This window comes from Bactrocera latifrons, unplaced genomic scaffold (genome assembly GCF_001853355.1).
Source record: "Bactrocera latifrons isolate USDA-ARS-PBARC rearing strain unplaced genomic scaffold, ASM185335v1 scaffold_94, whole genome shotgun sequence".
NCBI lineage: Eukaryota > Metazoa > Arthropoda > Insecta > Diptera > Tephritidae > Bactrocera > Bactrocera latifrons.
In genome coordinates, this window is record NW_017537645.1 from 1105254 (window position 1) to 1121155 (window position 15902).

At 40.7% G+C, this 15902-nt stretch overlaps 1 protein-coding gene across 1 annotated transcript in view; it reads right to left on the bottom strand.

Annotated features, from left to right (window-relative positions):
* Window positions 1-3204: 3204 nt before the first annotated feature.
* LOC108977676 overlaps window positions 3205-15902 on the bottom strand; it is a 130639-nt gene continuing 117941 nt past the window's right edge. Inside the window, exons 3-4 of the mRNA XM_018947491.1 lie at window positions 6826-8106; window positions 3205-6453 (exon numbers count right to left, since the gene is read on the bottom strand). Of these exons, the coding sequence (XP_018803036.1) occupies window positions 3205-6453; window positions 6826-8106 (4530 nt within the window). The remainder of the gene's footprint in view (window positions 6454-6825; window positions 8107-15902) is intronic.

Here is a 15902-nt window from a genome sequence, read left to right on the forward strand (position 1 = left end):
AATCCGCTTGCTTTATAGACAGAGGTTGAAGTTCAAAGGATTTCATTACACTTGAATTCTTTAGGATTAGCTTAATTTCAATACCAACAGGAAGAAGCAAAAAATAATAATGGTAGAAAAAATCGATCCGATACCGAATTCCTTAAACTGATAATCAACGTTCTGCGAACTATAAGCTGAAACATAAAATAATCGCCATTACTTACACACACCACACTTAGAAGATGTGGTGCTTGCCACCAGCAATTCCATTGTAATGCCACCCATAATGCTCCAAATGATTTAAACTGCTGGGGAATCGCTTAAGGCTAAGCTCGCTAAAATGACCCATAAACGGCAAATCCGGCGCTACAATAATACGCCGGGRATCACATAAAGTCATAAGAATAAACCATAAATTCTGAAGCGTGTCTTACACACGCACACAAACAAAACACACCTAAAGCACTTATTGATGTGCAAAGAAACTGATGYTGCTTGTGGCAGCTAGATTCAAATAGAGAAAGTGACTGATAGAACAAGTAAGAGTGCAACATCAACAAAAACAAGTAGGTCAGTCAGAGAAAAARAGAAAATAGCAAACTAGAAAGCGAAAATATGAAAGTTTATGACAAATTGTTGCTGTACGTGGRACGAATACGAAACTATAAATCAGTTGACCAAAGCAGCGGCGCACTTCAGAGACAATTTTATGTGCGAAACGTTTGTTGACTCGCTCATATTCTGGTCCAACGATTTGTAGGTGTTTAGAGAGCGCTGTTGAGGTGGCTGACCAAAGTGTTGCAGTTTTTCAAGCGCTGTGGGTTCAGCTTTTCTCCAGCTGGCAATGCGGACACTTTCCAGCTGTTGTTGTTGTGTCAGACCGCTGTTGTTGTTTTGGTTTTTTACACGCGTTCCTCTCATCATTTAGCGATTTTGTTTATGTGCAGTAAACTATTTTGTCGCACCCAAATGTACGGTTTGTGGTTGGTCGTTTGGTGGAATTGTCGTGGCTTTGATTTATTTCATTAGCTTTGTTGATAGTAGATTCATTGYAGATTTTTGCTTTTTATTGCTTTTGGTTGAATGCTTCATACTGCGAAGTGAGTGAATTGCGCTCTCCAGTTTAGAGGTTATGCTGAAGCTTCATTAATCAGTTATTGCTTGCAATCAAAGATCGTTTGCTTGTTTTTGGTAGAAATATGTAGGTGACTCAATTTCATTAGATGTTCGAAGTTTGCTGTGGAGTATGATCACATTTGGCTGTGGTCAAGTTGTGTTCGATCCATCATGAGATCATTGTTCTTTAGATTAGTTCGTCTGAGTCTGCGTAGACTAGCATTTCTACTAAAGAGTCACAAAGCTCACACGATATAACAAAACTCTTAGAAAATCTTTTCATTGAAATTACGAGAGAACAACCTTTACTCCGGAACCGCCGAAACAGCGCGTTTCCAGGACTTTCCGCTGGATGACGTCGATGACAATTTATCTACTCCTTACTATCCTAACGGAAATTAGGTACCCGTTACAACAACAACATGTACATGCGCCTCTTCTGCTGTTCGACCTTATCTAGAACCCGTCTTAGATAACTTGGAATCCAAAGAACTAAATGAGTTATCAAAATTACAGATCGAGTCTCTCTTAAACTTCACAAAAGGCGTTCGCGTTCTGTATAAAGAATTCGAACTAAACTGTAACTGTAACATCTGCTCTATATAAGACATGAGAGCTAGTAATACCTTGAATTTCACACAATCTTACTTCGTTTCTTTCAATTTGCGTTATTTATATTGATATCAAATTCAAAAATATTCGATTCCACATTTATTAGAGTTGTGATGACTTGCTTCATATTAGAAAGTCCTTGACCTTACCAAGTAAGTTTGAAATGTTTGAACTTAGCAGAACCAAGAACGAATTTGGAGTGAGGCACTTACAGTGATGTGCCCACTGGAGGGTTCAAAGTCAAATACACAAAATATGTTGGAAGGAAAAACTCCCCAGAAAAAAATTCTACAGGCGCCACTGGTGAGAACAATTGTATTATCCTATCTGGCGTAAGCCTACATAAATTTCTATAAAATCTACGCGAAAGTATGCGCAGTTCTCAAATCATTCCTCCATATGCTTTAATTGGAAAAATGCGGCTTTACGATGTTTTCGAATTTTCTTAGAACTGTTTCGTACTTTGTAGTAAAAATGGATCTGGATACAACAACTTCCTAGAACTGTTCGTATTTCGGCATAAAAATGGATCTGTAAACAACCAGTTTCTGTTGAAGAATCACACCCAGGATAGTATGTTTGCTTGATGATAAAGTAGAATTTAGGGCGAGGAATTTTATTTCTGGAAACATTTTGATAGATTTGGAAACATTTCATTATGTGCTGATGTTCTTTTGTGTGTTGAGTAAATTTTAGACTCAGTTGTGATCTTATTTCTCTGAAGTTTCAAACTAACGGTATTTAACAATACTGCATCAGTTTTTGTTTTACTGACCTATGCCTATTTTCCGATGTCTCTTATTATTTTCTCATAATTCTATTTGTCGAGATTTATATTTCTTGATTAAACATTTACTGTGAAAATAATGAAACAATTTTTAATAAAATTTTCCTTAAATTAAGTTTCGAAATTTTTAAATCAATTATTTTTTGATATTTATATTTACATTGTGTTTATTTCGTAAGTTGATGTTCTTGAAAATAATTTTTTGGCAATTGGAAGTTGACTTTGCGTACATTTTTTATTTCTTATTTTTATGGTTTGACTTAAAAATAGTTTTCTACTGCTGCAAACATTCTTCATTGTTATTATTTGTTTTTGAATTTTACGCACTATACTTTCAAACTATCATAACCTAAGTTGTATCCTATACTAACTGCTATACAACAGGCTATCACTAACACTTTGTCTAAATTATGTACTTACATTATAACTTCCTTCAAGTAACGCCAATTTAAGCATTCACCATTTGTTGCTACTTATAACATTTCAATTACAGTTGTCAGCGGAAATCTGTCAACTGTCAGCTATCAACTGGCAGTTGTCAGTGCTTGACTGGCTTACTAACTGTTATTTGCTTGTTGGTTTTACGCCTTTGCTCTCATTCACATATGTCCGCACTCTCTCTYTCTTATGCTATCGCGCTTTGCTCGCACTTTCGCCACTGTTGAAATTTATTGGAACGGCGCATACTGTCGCTGGAACATCGCTTGTCACCACAGATCGAATTTACGTGTAGATGACGACGCTGTTGCTGTTTTGGCACTCACTTTTCTTCGACTGTCATTGATTAACGGCGCGCTATTGCCACCACATGACTGTGCTTTGTATGCTTGTTTTTCGCCTATCACCGCATTCCGCTCAATATCTATATTGGCATCCGCCGCGCGCTGGCTCGCAGCCGCATGCAACGCTGTGTCGGCATTGCATTCATCAGAGCGCTTACACGCCGCTGTAACTGTCAACAACTCCATTGGCAACATGTCACAGTGTAGGGCATCATTCGCGCTCACACAACCACCCAGCTGACCACACTCTGCTGCCATTTCCACATAGAAAGCATCATCCGCCTCCATACTGCCCGCGGTGGAGGACGAACGTGTGCTACTTAGACTGCTGCTGCTATTGCGCGACACCTCACCACTGCCACCGCTCGCGTTGCTGCCGGCGCTGCCGTGAYGTCGCGCGGCCGTAGTGGACTTTTCAAATGGCCGTACATCATAATAGCTGCGMGTGATGCGCGTTGCCGCCTCCACTTCCACGGCGGATGTCTTTTGCAGCTCGCGCACATGTAAGTTGTGCAGCGGTGAGCTATAGTTTGCGCGTGTGCGCTCGCCATGATGCCAGCGCGGCGGTTGCTGTGCGCGTTGCTGTTGCTGTTGCCCCTCACCATTATTGTGATAATGCAAGAAGCTGTGCGCGTCATCATCGGCGCCGCCATTGAATTGACGCTGCAAATGTGGTCGCTGTTGATGTGACAGCAAATGTCGCCGCCATGGCAACACATCACAGCGATAGACATGCATCAGTCCGACTAAGAGCACGGCAAGCAGTGAAAAGGAGAGTAACAGCACAATGCCTGGATGTGTTGTGCCGCCACCCACTTCGCGCACATCCAACCATTGTTGTCGCTGCGAGTGCAAGGCGGCGCGCTCTTGTACTTGCAGTGGCTCGTGGTCGCGCCGCTGACTGCTGATCGAGTGCTGTGCTGTGGGCGCATCCAAGTTTTGCAGCGTAGCCACCTCATCCATGGCGGCGAGCAAGTGCGCGTGATTATCATCTCTAATGATGGGCGTGTTAACGGTGCTATGCTTATGTTGCGGCGCTATGTTGTGCGTWGCCGCAAGTTCTGCTAGCTCACTGCCGSTTTCAAACCAGTCGTGTGTAATGCCATTTGCTGCTGTTTCGCTATTCGCTTTTAAAAGTTTGCCCGCGAGCGCTTGTGGTATACCAGCTGCGGCCGCAACGCCGCGGTCGCGGAACACAGCTTCATTTTCGCGMGGCGTATTGAGCATGTAGTGCGCCTGCTGATGTGGCGTCTGTGTGTGCTTGGTGTGCTGTGTTTGTATGGTCATTTTCTTCATAATCAAAGTGGGTTTGCGTCTACCGCCACCGCTGCCACCACCGCCAATATCGTCGTGTTTCTTTGGCAACGCTTTGTGCTCCAACTCATGCTGCCTGCCTTTGCTGTACGCTCCACTAGCTTTTACTTTATGCTGTTCGTTGTTTATGTTATCTGTTGTGGTAGCGGCGGTGGTCTCTATCCACTTTGCTCTTGTTGTTGTTTTGTTTGTATTCACTGCTTTTCCTGCCAACATTTGCTTATCTGCAGGACTATCGTTATGCTGCTGGTTGCTTTCTAGCACCGCGCCACCAATTCTAAGCCCTGGCGTCACATTTGTYTGCACGTTTATTGCTTCCGCCTGTGAGCGCTCGGTATGGGTGAAGTTATTTGACTGCTGATGTGCCTTCAGAGCACTCCGCTGCTGCTTTGCTACCGTCCGCCCATCGCTGGGGTGACTGTACTCTTGATGTTCGGCTTCCGTTGGCTGGCTTTTGGCCAAAGCTGGCTCGTTTGTTATCTTCAAAGTGCTTGCTTTGCGGAGTTTTGKTATTGGTGTTGTGRTTGTTGTTGTTGATTTTACCGTCACAGTGGTTTGCTTAAGCACYTCGGCCGCCTCCACCAGCATATTTTGGCCGCGGTGCATGAGCAGCGGTGTTCCAATTAAATGTCGATCTCGTATGTGCAGCTGTAGCGGCTCGTGTTTGTGTGTTGGCGCATATGTGCTGCTTGTTGTTGGTTGCATTATGGTCTCTATTTTTATGTTGTGCTCAGTAGTKCYTSCAGCTGCCACTCYYGGCTCCTCCGYCGAGTGYCGTTGCTGACCGGAAATGTCGTTTGGATACGGATTTGCCCGTTTAAAATTATGTTGCTGCCAAAATTGTGTTGTCTTTGGCTTTGCCAATTCGTTTACTGCCATTGTTGTTGCTGCCACTATCATGCTCTGTTCGTTGTCCTGCTCCTCCGTCGCTTCTAGCTTGTTTGCCTGCACTTTATGGCCGTCATTGTCGCTGTCATTTCGAGTTAAATTGTTATCTACTTTCTGTTTGGCCACTGACTTTGTCTGTATTGTTGCCTCTGCCAATTGTTGTGTTGTTGGCATAACCTKTGTTGTTGTTGTTTCCACTAACACTGCTGCCTTTTGTGTTGTCAATTCACTTTTTGCCGCGTCACTCTGACCTGTTTGCAGCGCGCCAACGCTCATTTGCCCAAATGTTGCTTCGTCGGCGTTTATCAACTTTGTTGCTGCAACACGTTTTGTTGCATGTGTTGCTCGTGCGTCAGGCACTGCTTGTGAGCGTTTCATTTGCAAGTATCTTGCTGTTACATTTTTACTGCTTGTAGTTGCTTGTAAAGTTGTTGTTGTTGTTATTGTAGCCGTTGTTGTCTTCATGTAAGTGTTATTATTGCTGCTTTCAGTTGTTGACGTTGCTGAAATTCGCTCCGACAGCTGTTGTGCTGTTCTTGCTGTGCTGGCATTTTTTGCCATTTCCAATGAAGTTGCAACATCAGCGCTATTTGTTGTACTTGTAGCTGTTGCAGCTGCATTATCTAGTCGCTGCTGTTTTTCGTTAACGGAAATCTCTTTGGTATTATTTAATGATGACGTCGCTGTCAGTTTAGCATTTAACGCGCTTGTTGTTGTTGTTATTGTTTGTGCATCACTCGCTTCAACGTCACTAACTGGGTATTGCAACGTTGCAGGAAACATAGTTTTTGCCGCTCCACTGGGTGCTTCAACAATTTCTGSCACTGTTGTTGTTGTTGGAAGCTTTTCTAGTATACTTGTTGTTGTGCTGCTGTTTAGTATCAATGCCGGCATTGTTGTTGCAGTAATTTGTTGTCTCAATAAATTGGCAATGTTTGCCGCACCACTTCCTGTTGCAACAGTGGCAAGTTGCTGCAAAGTTTCYCCCATTGCCGGYGTGGTAGTTGCCGCAGTTGTTCTTTGGTTTTCCATTGTTGTTGTTGTAGCTGTGGTAATGGCGCTTTCGTCCCTTGCGGTCCGTGGCGTTAAGTTTACGTTCCCATGTGTTGTTGTAATTTCAACTGTTGTTTTTATTGGAAGTGTTGTTGTTGTTGTCGGTTTTGTTGTTGCTGAGAATTTTGTTTCTGCTGTGGATTTTGTTGTTGCTGAGAATTTTGTTGTTGCTGAGAATTTTGTTGTTGTTGTGTGCTTTGTTGTTATTGGAAATTTTGTTGTTGCTATTGTTTTTATTGTTGTTGGGAATGTTGTCTTAATTGTTGTTGCTGTTGCGGTTGTTTTATAGACCTGTGTCTTATAATCAAATGGTGCTTCCGTTCCGTTGGTTGCAAGCGTTGCTGTTGCATCATCTGTTCTTGTTGTTGCCTCTGAACTTTCTGCCATTTCAGGCGTAAAATTCTTTTGATTAAACTTGAAAAGTTTCATCTCAGCTTTAACATTCTTCACCTCCTTCTTAGACTTCTTCTGACGCGGCGCGCCCGATTTGGCCTTCGCCTCAACGCTGCTGCTCATGGCTTCACCAAGCGTATCCTTCTTTGGCATTGTTGTTGTTGTTGCTGCTGTTGCGGTTGCTTTCACATTTAATTTCTCGCTTTGCGTTCGCAATTCGTTTGGCAAATTGAATGTGAGCTCGCTGGTCACCCCTCCACTGCCTGCATCCRCTTGCGGCGCCTGCTCGCCGCTCGCCTCCCACTCAACAGCACAAGCGGGTGTGGGTGTGRGTGTGGRTGCGGGTGCTGGCATGCTTACAGCCGATTGTCTTTTAACGTTGCAATTACTCTTAAACTTTTCGAAAAAATTGTGCATCCGCACAAACTTCTGCTTCAATTCGATATTTGTGGCTGCCTCCGCCGCATCCGTGGTCTCCGCGCTTGCCGTCGCCACTGCTTTATCGGCTTTTTGCTGACCCAGTTTAGCTGCACTTGCACTCAGGGCAATTACTTGCTCCTCGCCGTCGCCAATGCTGCCAATGCTGCCAATGCGATTATCGCCGTCCAGTTGTTGTTGCTGCTCCTCACCCAAATCGCCCATAATACTATTGCGCTCGATATTATAGCTCTCCTCTGCCGTAATGTTGCTGCTGTCAGCTGGACCGTTGCGCTCCACAATCCTACACGGAGTCGCCCACTCGGCAATGCTCAGCAAATCGCTGCACTTAATTGGATTCTCATCGAGCAGCAGGTCAYGCAAACGCGGCAACGTGTGCACCATGGCTTGGCTGACGCCCCGCAAGCCGGCCGCGCGTAAATTGAGTGTCAGCAATTTGGGCAACGGCAGCGCTGGCAAATAGAGCAGTTTATTACCCGAGAGATCGAGCGTTTGCAGATTATTGAGTCCTTGKAAGGTTTGCGCTTGCAAATCCATGATTTCATTGTGCTGCAAGAAGAGATGCTCCAGCGAGGTGGGTAGGCTGACGGGCACTTTGCGCAGGCGATTGTGGTCGAGGAAGAGCGTTTCGAGTATCTCCAAGCGGCCAAGCGCATCGTCTTCGATATCTTCGATGCGACTGTGCGAGAGATCGAGATACTGCAGCAACGGGTAGCTATCCAAGTCACCGCAATTGATAATCTGCAAWGAGTAGTACATAGAAAAGCAGAAATTATTATAYATCCGAGAATTGGTGTTGCGCGCAGTGAGCGAATTAATTGAAATTAATGCGCTGTAGGGGGAAATACAATTTAAGTAAGTGCTTGTAAGTTCACTATCAGACTAAGTGCAGTGAGTAATCAATATAAATTATAGTTTCTGCGGTGAAATCTTAATCGCTATCGTAGACTTAGTGATGGATGGGCTCACAGTCATTATATCACTTCGTATTATAAATACTCTTCTATGAGGTTGGAAACCGTAAAAGCTAGAAAAAAGTATATAGACCGTTGATAAGTACTTCAGCTTATCAACTGATGTTTCTGTACCGAATCTGATCATATCATATAAAAAAATTCAGAGAAATTAATTAGATAACTTCGCTTAAGCGGTACGCAACRTTGGAGTATTATGATCCTAAAGGAAAAGTGCTTACAAGGTTAACAAGTAATTAAACCGAACCAGATACTTAGACATATTATAAATACGATAATCGAGTAAAGCTGGTTTCATGGCACTATTCTTCTATAGATCTCTCTAACTTTCATGGCTTAAACTTTTGGGATACCAGAGACCAGAGACTGTGTAATGGTAAAAAAAAACAAGAAAAAACGTTAGCTTCGGCTGCACCGTAGCTAATATACCCTTCACAGGTGCATTTCTTTTAGTAACTATGTGTTCAGTTTATATGGAAGCTATATGTTATAGTAATCTGATCTGAACAATTTTTTCGGCTATTACATTGTTGTCTTAAAAAACAATCTATAACAAATTTCGTGAATATATCTTGCCAAACGCAAATGTTTTCCATACAAGAACTTGATTCCGATCGTTCAGTTTGTATGGCAGCTATATACTATAGTGGTCCGATATTGGCAGCTCCAATAAATGAGCAGCTTCTTGGAGAGAAAATGACGTTTGCAAAATTTTAAAACGATATCTGAAAAACTGAAGGACTACTTCGTAAGTATACAGACAGACGGACGGACAGACAGGCGGACATGGCTAAATAGACTCATCGTAACATATTGATCATTTATATATATACTTTATAGGGTCTTCGACGCTTCCTTCTGGGTGTTACAAACTTCGTGACAAATTTAATATACCCTGTTCAGGGTATAAAAAGAGTGATAGAGAGATAAATACTGGCAAGGACTATGTAACTTCCTCCCTGCGTAACCTACCAATCCTTTGTTCACTTCGCAGCTGTTCTTCCCAAAACTAATTTGAAAAATGTTGAAGTATTTTTGGAGTCTATCATTTTGTGTCATTATGAAAACTCGTGGCGGCCATATGTATTTTTAGGTTTGTGTTCAGRTTGTTTCAGTAAGGTTTACCATTTCATGATGCCACATTTTAGAAATTGTACAAGCTTATTCACGTTCATCGAAAGATCTTCTACTCAGATGAGTTCTATATCTGGTTTATAAACTTCGTCAAAAAACAACTTTTTGCGGCGGCAGTGCCAGTACCATGCATTGCGGTGGGGTCTCACACTATGAAGGAGTTGCTCCGCATAAGAGATTGAGGAGAAAATAGCACAGGCACCACACAGAGAGAATGCGCCACGCCAAGATACTATTGGGACGTTACAATCTAGCAAGGTTTATATATGTATATGATCAACCTCCACCGAGACAAATTCCGTCTCCTTGTCGCACTTTAGGCTGGACACTGTAGGCTCTAGAAATACTTGTTCAATATGGAACAGGAAACGCCAGAACACCAGATTCTAAATTAACCAGCAAGGCCCTAAGATCCATCTGCATGGACCGCGATCATATTATCACTATTGCGCCCAACAAACTCTTGGAATTATTCAGAGTGCTGAACCTTTGTAACCATATGTGATTTAGGAGAAAGCGCAATAAACCATAGAACGCAGTGCAAAACCTCCATTATTTTCTCTCTGTCTATGTAAAATCAAAGCTCTAACATAGACAGCACCCTAACATTCAGCACCCTATAGCTAAAATTCTCCACCGGGTAATTCAGAATTGGTGAAAATTGCTKTAGGTCTCCATAGAACGACTTACCAGGTTTTTGATCTGAACAAGGGTCTAATTTTGGCAGGTCAAAAACAACCAAAACTTTAGCATTGGAGGACTTTGGTTTAGCGGCATCGAATAGCCAATAAACTCGAGTTAATAACTTAATTGAACAAAAGAGAAAAATAATCAGGTAAACATTGAAGAAAGACCAGGTAGTTTAAATAACTGTTCATATCCTAATCCAGGAATATCTTGTCAGATATTGATTGCTAAACCTCTGAGCGTATTTTGTATCTTAAACAATCTCAGCTTAGCCAATTTATAACTGTAAACGACTACTAATAGCACGCAAGTACGTGTGTCGGCCTTCAAAGTCAAACAAGCTGTTCCCATAGCGCCACCATAAATATAATATTAATCCAGCTCCGCTTTAACAGATTTTCCACTAATGTGAAGTAAATTTTTTTTAATTTTCGCACGATTTGCCGGCAGCTACAGCAAAAACAACAACAGTCCAGTTAAAATTAAAGTGATTTCACACTAATCATAGTCACTTCAACTAAGCAGCTCATATTAAGCCCACCCCACCAAGCGACTAACATTTTTAAAACCAGCAATTCAACGGCGGTGACTGCCACGAAGGCATAAAGTGCGAAAGTTGCCACAACAGCAAAATCTGTTTGCCAGGCGGCTGAAATAACAGTAATAACGGCGGTTGACGAGACAAAAGATAGTCAAACAKCGACGGAGCTGGGTGCCAGGCGGGTGTAAATGAGAAAATCTTTTCACCCGTTGCCACTTAACTGCCTACCCGGCGTCTACTAAAYAAATGAACGAACAAATGAAGGCGAGCATGAATGAGGCTGCCGCCTCATCAGGAGCGCGGTGTAGACGGTAGTGTTGGTAGTGTTGGCGGTGGCTGGCAGGCATTTATAATTCCGTATAATTGGAATAAGGATAATAACGATAAAGCTAAAGCGTATGCAAACAAGCTAAGCATCGGCTGGCAAACATACAAATGCAAGCCAGCAAATAGAGTGTGCTGGGTATTTGCACACTCACATACACACACATGCACATGTACACATTGAAAAGAGTAAAGCAAACAAGAAGCGGCGCAATGAAAACAAAAACAACACAATCAAGGATAATCGTCAAAACTCTAACAATAATAACAATGAAAAGCTGCTGCCGCCGGCACTGCGCTGACTGCGGCGTCGGCATGGGTGCCGAGAAAGAGTAGCGTTATAAAAACATAAGCCTGCTTTTGGGCGTTGTGTTGTGTAGGAGCTGCTCATAAAAGGGGGGGGGGGGGCCTAAGCGCCGGATGTGTATGGGAAGCAGACAGACAGCAGAGAAATGCCTCTGAGCAGTTTTCGCTTGTTGCCTTTGGTGTTGTTTTTCTTGCGTTTATTTCTTTGCTTTTGGTCTGATGCGACTGACGGTGCCGTGATTTTTGTGCGCTTTGTTTGCGAGTATCTGCTGATTATTAGTATTGACGTATTTACATGTACTAACATACAATTGTGGGTATTGTTAATCTTATATGTGGCATTAGGGTGGGTTACTTTGTAAAAATGTCAAGCTTTTGATTAGTTAAGATTTTTCAATTTAGTACCCAAAATGTCAAAAAAAAAAAAAAAAATCAGATATTTTGGAAAAAGTTACCCATCCTAATGTGAATTTTGAAAAATTTTCTAAAAAATAGCTTGATTATTTTGAGAGCAGCTCGAAACCCTAAAAATTCAGTCCCCCATATAAAAAAAAATACCCAAACTCAAAATTCTCCAATTTGCATGCCAAAAAAGGATTTCTAAGCGAAAAAACTGATGATAACTCGGTTTTTTTATTAGCCATGGCTATTTATTTCCAATCGCTGTCGAAGGTCAACAAAAGTAAATTCTAAGCGAAAGAACTGATAATACCGCGTTGCTAGATCTGAAAGATTTATTTTATTTTTGAGAGCTTTTTAATTTGGTGATTTTGATTTTTGGGATTTTGTTTCGGGATTTTGGAAATTGGGGTTTCCAGATCTAACCCGATATTTTTTTCTATTTTCAAGAATAATATGAAAATATTTTWGAGTAACTTGGCTATTATTTTTGGATATTTTTCACTTTAATGTACAAACATGTTTTCTGGAAAATTTCAACGTCTTTATTATCTGACGTTAAAAGTTTYTCCTAAAATATATTTCTCTTAAATTTGCTTTCAATAAATTTATTGAAGAAAAATTGCAAAGAAAAAATTTCTTTAAAACAAAAAAAATAAAAATAAGTACATAGAAAACTGGCTCACCCTAGTGCGAGTATATGAAGCGCCTAATAATTATTCTAAAGCCTAATTCGACTCTATGTAGGGCCTATTAATATTTGCAATGAAAACTGGCTCACCCTAATGCGAGCCTATGAAGGGCCTTTTAATATTTCCACCATTGTATAAGACATTTTTGATACTAAAATCCCCTGAAGTTTTTCGTAATCGGTCTAATCCAAAAAAAAAAAAAAAAATTCAAAGGCGGGTTTATTAATTAATTTCCTCTTTTTTTTGCACTTGCCACAACAAAAATAAAAGTAATAAGAAGCAAAATCAGCAAAATAAATAGCCTTTAAAGGTTAGCAGAGCTGAAAATCATCGACTAGCTCTTACCGAGATTCATAATGAAGACAAATTCGCCAACACCTATACCTTCGTTATATCTTCTTCCTGATTTTTGTTTGCGAATTTCGTTTAGCTTTCAGCTTTTTCGCCACTTTATCTTGCAGCCTTTGCCTTGACTCTTTGCACAAGCTTCACAATTTAACTCATTTCCATCCCCACCTTTTTGTTATTGTTTCTTTGTTACTCATTTAATGAGTCTCAACTTGACTTAACGCAACGTTCCCCGCCCTGCCTTGACTTGTCTCTCTTTACCATTTTTCTATTGACTTTGAGCAAACAGACACAGTCGACAGCGGCGCCTTTTCGGCGTCCGAGTGAAGAGTGCACCTCACTCACTCACTCATTCACTGTCATCGGCGCCGCCTTCACACACACACACACACACACACACACACACTTACTGATATTTATATTTGAGCATAAAAAGTTGAGCGCGCAAAAGTAATGAGCAGCATAATGTTTTGTTTAGCTTGTAAGCCGTAAAAGATATACAAGCAATTATTTCGCATTTAACTCAATCGCCATTAAATATTAAATAATGATGCTTCAGCGCATTTCACTTTATTCTGGGGCTTAGTGCGCTCGAGCGTAAGAAAGAAATTGTGGCTATTTTAGAGTGATTGAAGCGCAATAATTGCTGAGCATTTTTTATGTAAGCGAAAATAACAGTAAATCGAAAGTGAGCACCGCAGGGTTGAATTGCAAATTTCGAAACTACGTGATGCCAAGGGGTATCAAAAGAGTGACGAAAGGCCTGTAAAATAAAATTAAAAAGCTTGAGTGCGCAAATCGCTTTATTGTTTTACGGCGTAAAGTTACTTCAAACTTTTTTTTTACCAAACATTTTCTTTTTCGCTTAGTAAGTGTGGGGAGAAACCTTCGATTTTTTGACAAACCAAAACATATACTCCAGCTTGCCGCCACCGAACCAAAATATACTGAAAATGAATATTAAGAAGAAATATTACTTATATGATTATGTGTGCAAGAAAATACTCTCTAGGAACTGGGGCCTCAAACCGAATAGAGCCAAGTTGATGTATATGGTGGTCATTACATTAATTCTTACATTTGGTACACTGGTATCGTGGTCAGCATTATATAAAGAATATAATTTTAAAATATTAAATGGAACTTAGAGCGCAGTTTGCTCATGTATTCAGGAAGAGTTATAGGCTATATTCTGAACCAGCACAAAACTCTAAGTAGATCAAACTGTATTCTCCCTAGGCTGAATTTCAATAATCGCTTTCGGGTGAAGTTACCATCTAGACGTGAAGGAAGAAGAAGGTTTTGAAGGAGAGGACGATGCTACCGCTATTTATACCGACGCGTTCAAAACGGACTGATGTGTATGGCCAGGTGTATACTCTGAAGATCCTGATTTCTCTTCCCAGTCACAACAACATTTTCGGCAACGAAAAAGCAAACGGTTTGGCAAAGTCGGGAGCCTCTTTAAACGAATCCCAGGCATATATAATAAATAAMATGCCAGCTAGAAACAAGCCAGAGKGAGTTCAAAACGTAATTTGAACGCAAGCCTCAGAACAGSTCTATAACCAAATACAAGACAGCGAAGCAGATATGGCCAAAAGGGTTTTTCAATAAATGTGATAGTCGATATAATTGAGCTGTAAATATAACGTCATTAAATTGGCCTCCATGACTTCTTTTGAAGGAAGGATTTCGAAGAACCGAATTTTCGAGTACTTCTCCACTAAATGAAGTCGTATGTCATGAACGACATGAACTCCTAAAGCCGAAAGAGAGTCTGGTTTATTGCTAAAGACCAATGACTTCAAATAACAAGGTAAAAAGTTGTGTAATGTTGTTAAACAACCACTTCATGGAGGCCAACCAATGAAATGAAATAATCGAATCTCCAAAATTTTCTCGCAATAACTCGGTTGTTGAAACATGCTGTGTGACACGTAGCTCTGTTTTCTTTGAACCAGTTGTTGTCAAGATCAATTCCTTCCACTTGCGGCCAAAGGTTGGTTATCACCGATCTGTACTGTTCTCTATTGACAGTAATGATTTCACTAGTTTCATTTCGAAAGAAGTACGCAGCCATGATTCCATTACCCCAAAAATCACACCAAACTGTCACTTTAGGTAAATGTAATGGTTGTGCATGAATAATTTGTGGATTTTCATCGCGCTAGAATTGACGGTTTTGTTTACTTACCGCACCACTCCGATGAAAGTGAGCCTCATCGGAGAAGATGTTTTGTTTAAGAAAATCTTTATCGTTTTTAAGTTGAAGTCAAATTTACGGTGTTTACCTTGGTCCAATGACTGCATTTTTTGAGTAAGAACAATTTTATATGAATACAAGCAGAAATCCTTTCTCAGAATCCGCCAAGTTGTGGCTGGCGACAGTCCGAATTCTTTATTAACGGCAGCAACTATTTTCATTTGTTCCAGCGTTTCTTTGTCTTATTGGCACTTGAACATTATTGAAAGAATATGTACTATATGCTCGAAATTTTCAACTCAGCGAGCACAGATGGACGATTATTACGATMATAAAATGGCAAAAACCCACGAMAACTTGMAATTKGAGAACGATTCTTTGAAAATAAATTTGAATRATTTGCAAACATTGTTCTTGRATRTAACTTTSTATAATGAAATTTTAAACATTATTGAATGGAATGAGAAAAAAATGCTGATCATGATCATGATATTAAAGTTGGAAAACTGGGTATGACAAGACAAAAACTAAAAGTAAACATATTAAATAAGTCTAGAARGAGTACATATAAACTTGCAGCTACCATAACGCTCTATAACAATATTTGCCGCCGCTGCAAACCCGAAGGGATTAAAAGAACGGTACTACACTACCTACGAGGYGTGTTCAAAAAGTATYGCGAATTTTGAAWTYTCGCKSGTTACGTATATTYGAATTTCGAATTTTTTRTGGCGWTATRTTGGTWCTCATGTCTCTYASTTATGCCGACAAGCTCGGCCATTTYGAATGTTTATTTAATTGTTGACAGCTGCTTTGCTTGCACGTGTTTTGGATCGTCTTCGTTTTTTACCTATTCCAAAAAATGGATCAAAGAACCTGTATCAAATTTTGTGTGAAAAACGAAATTAAGTGCGCGAATGCATTCC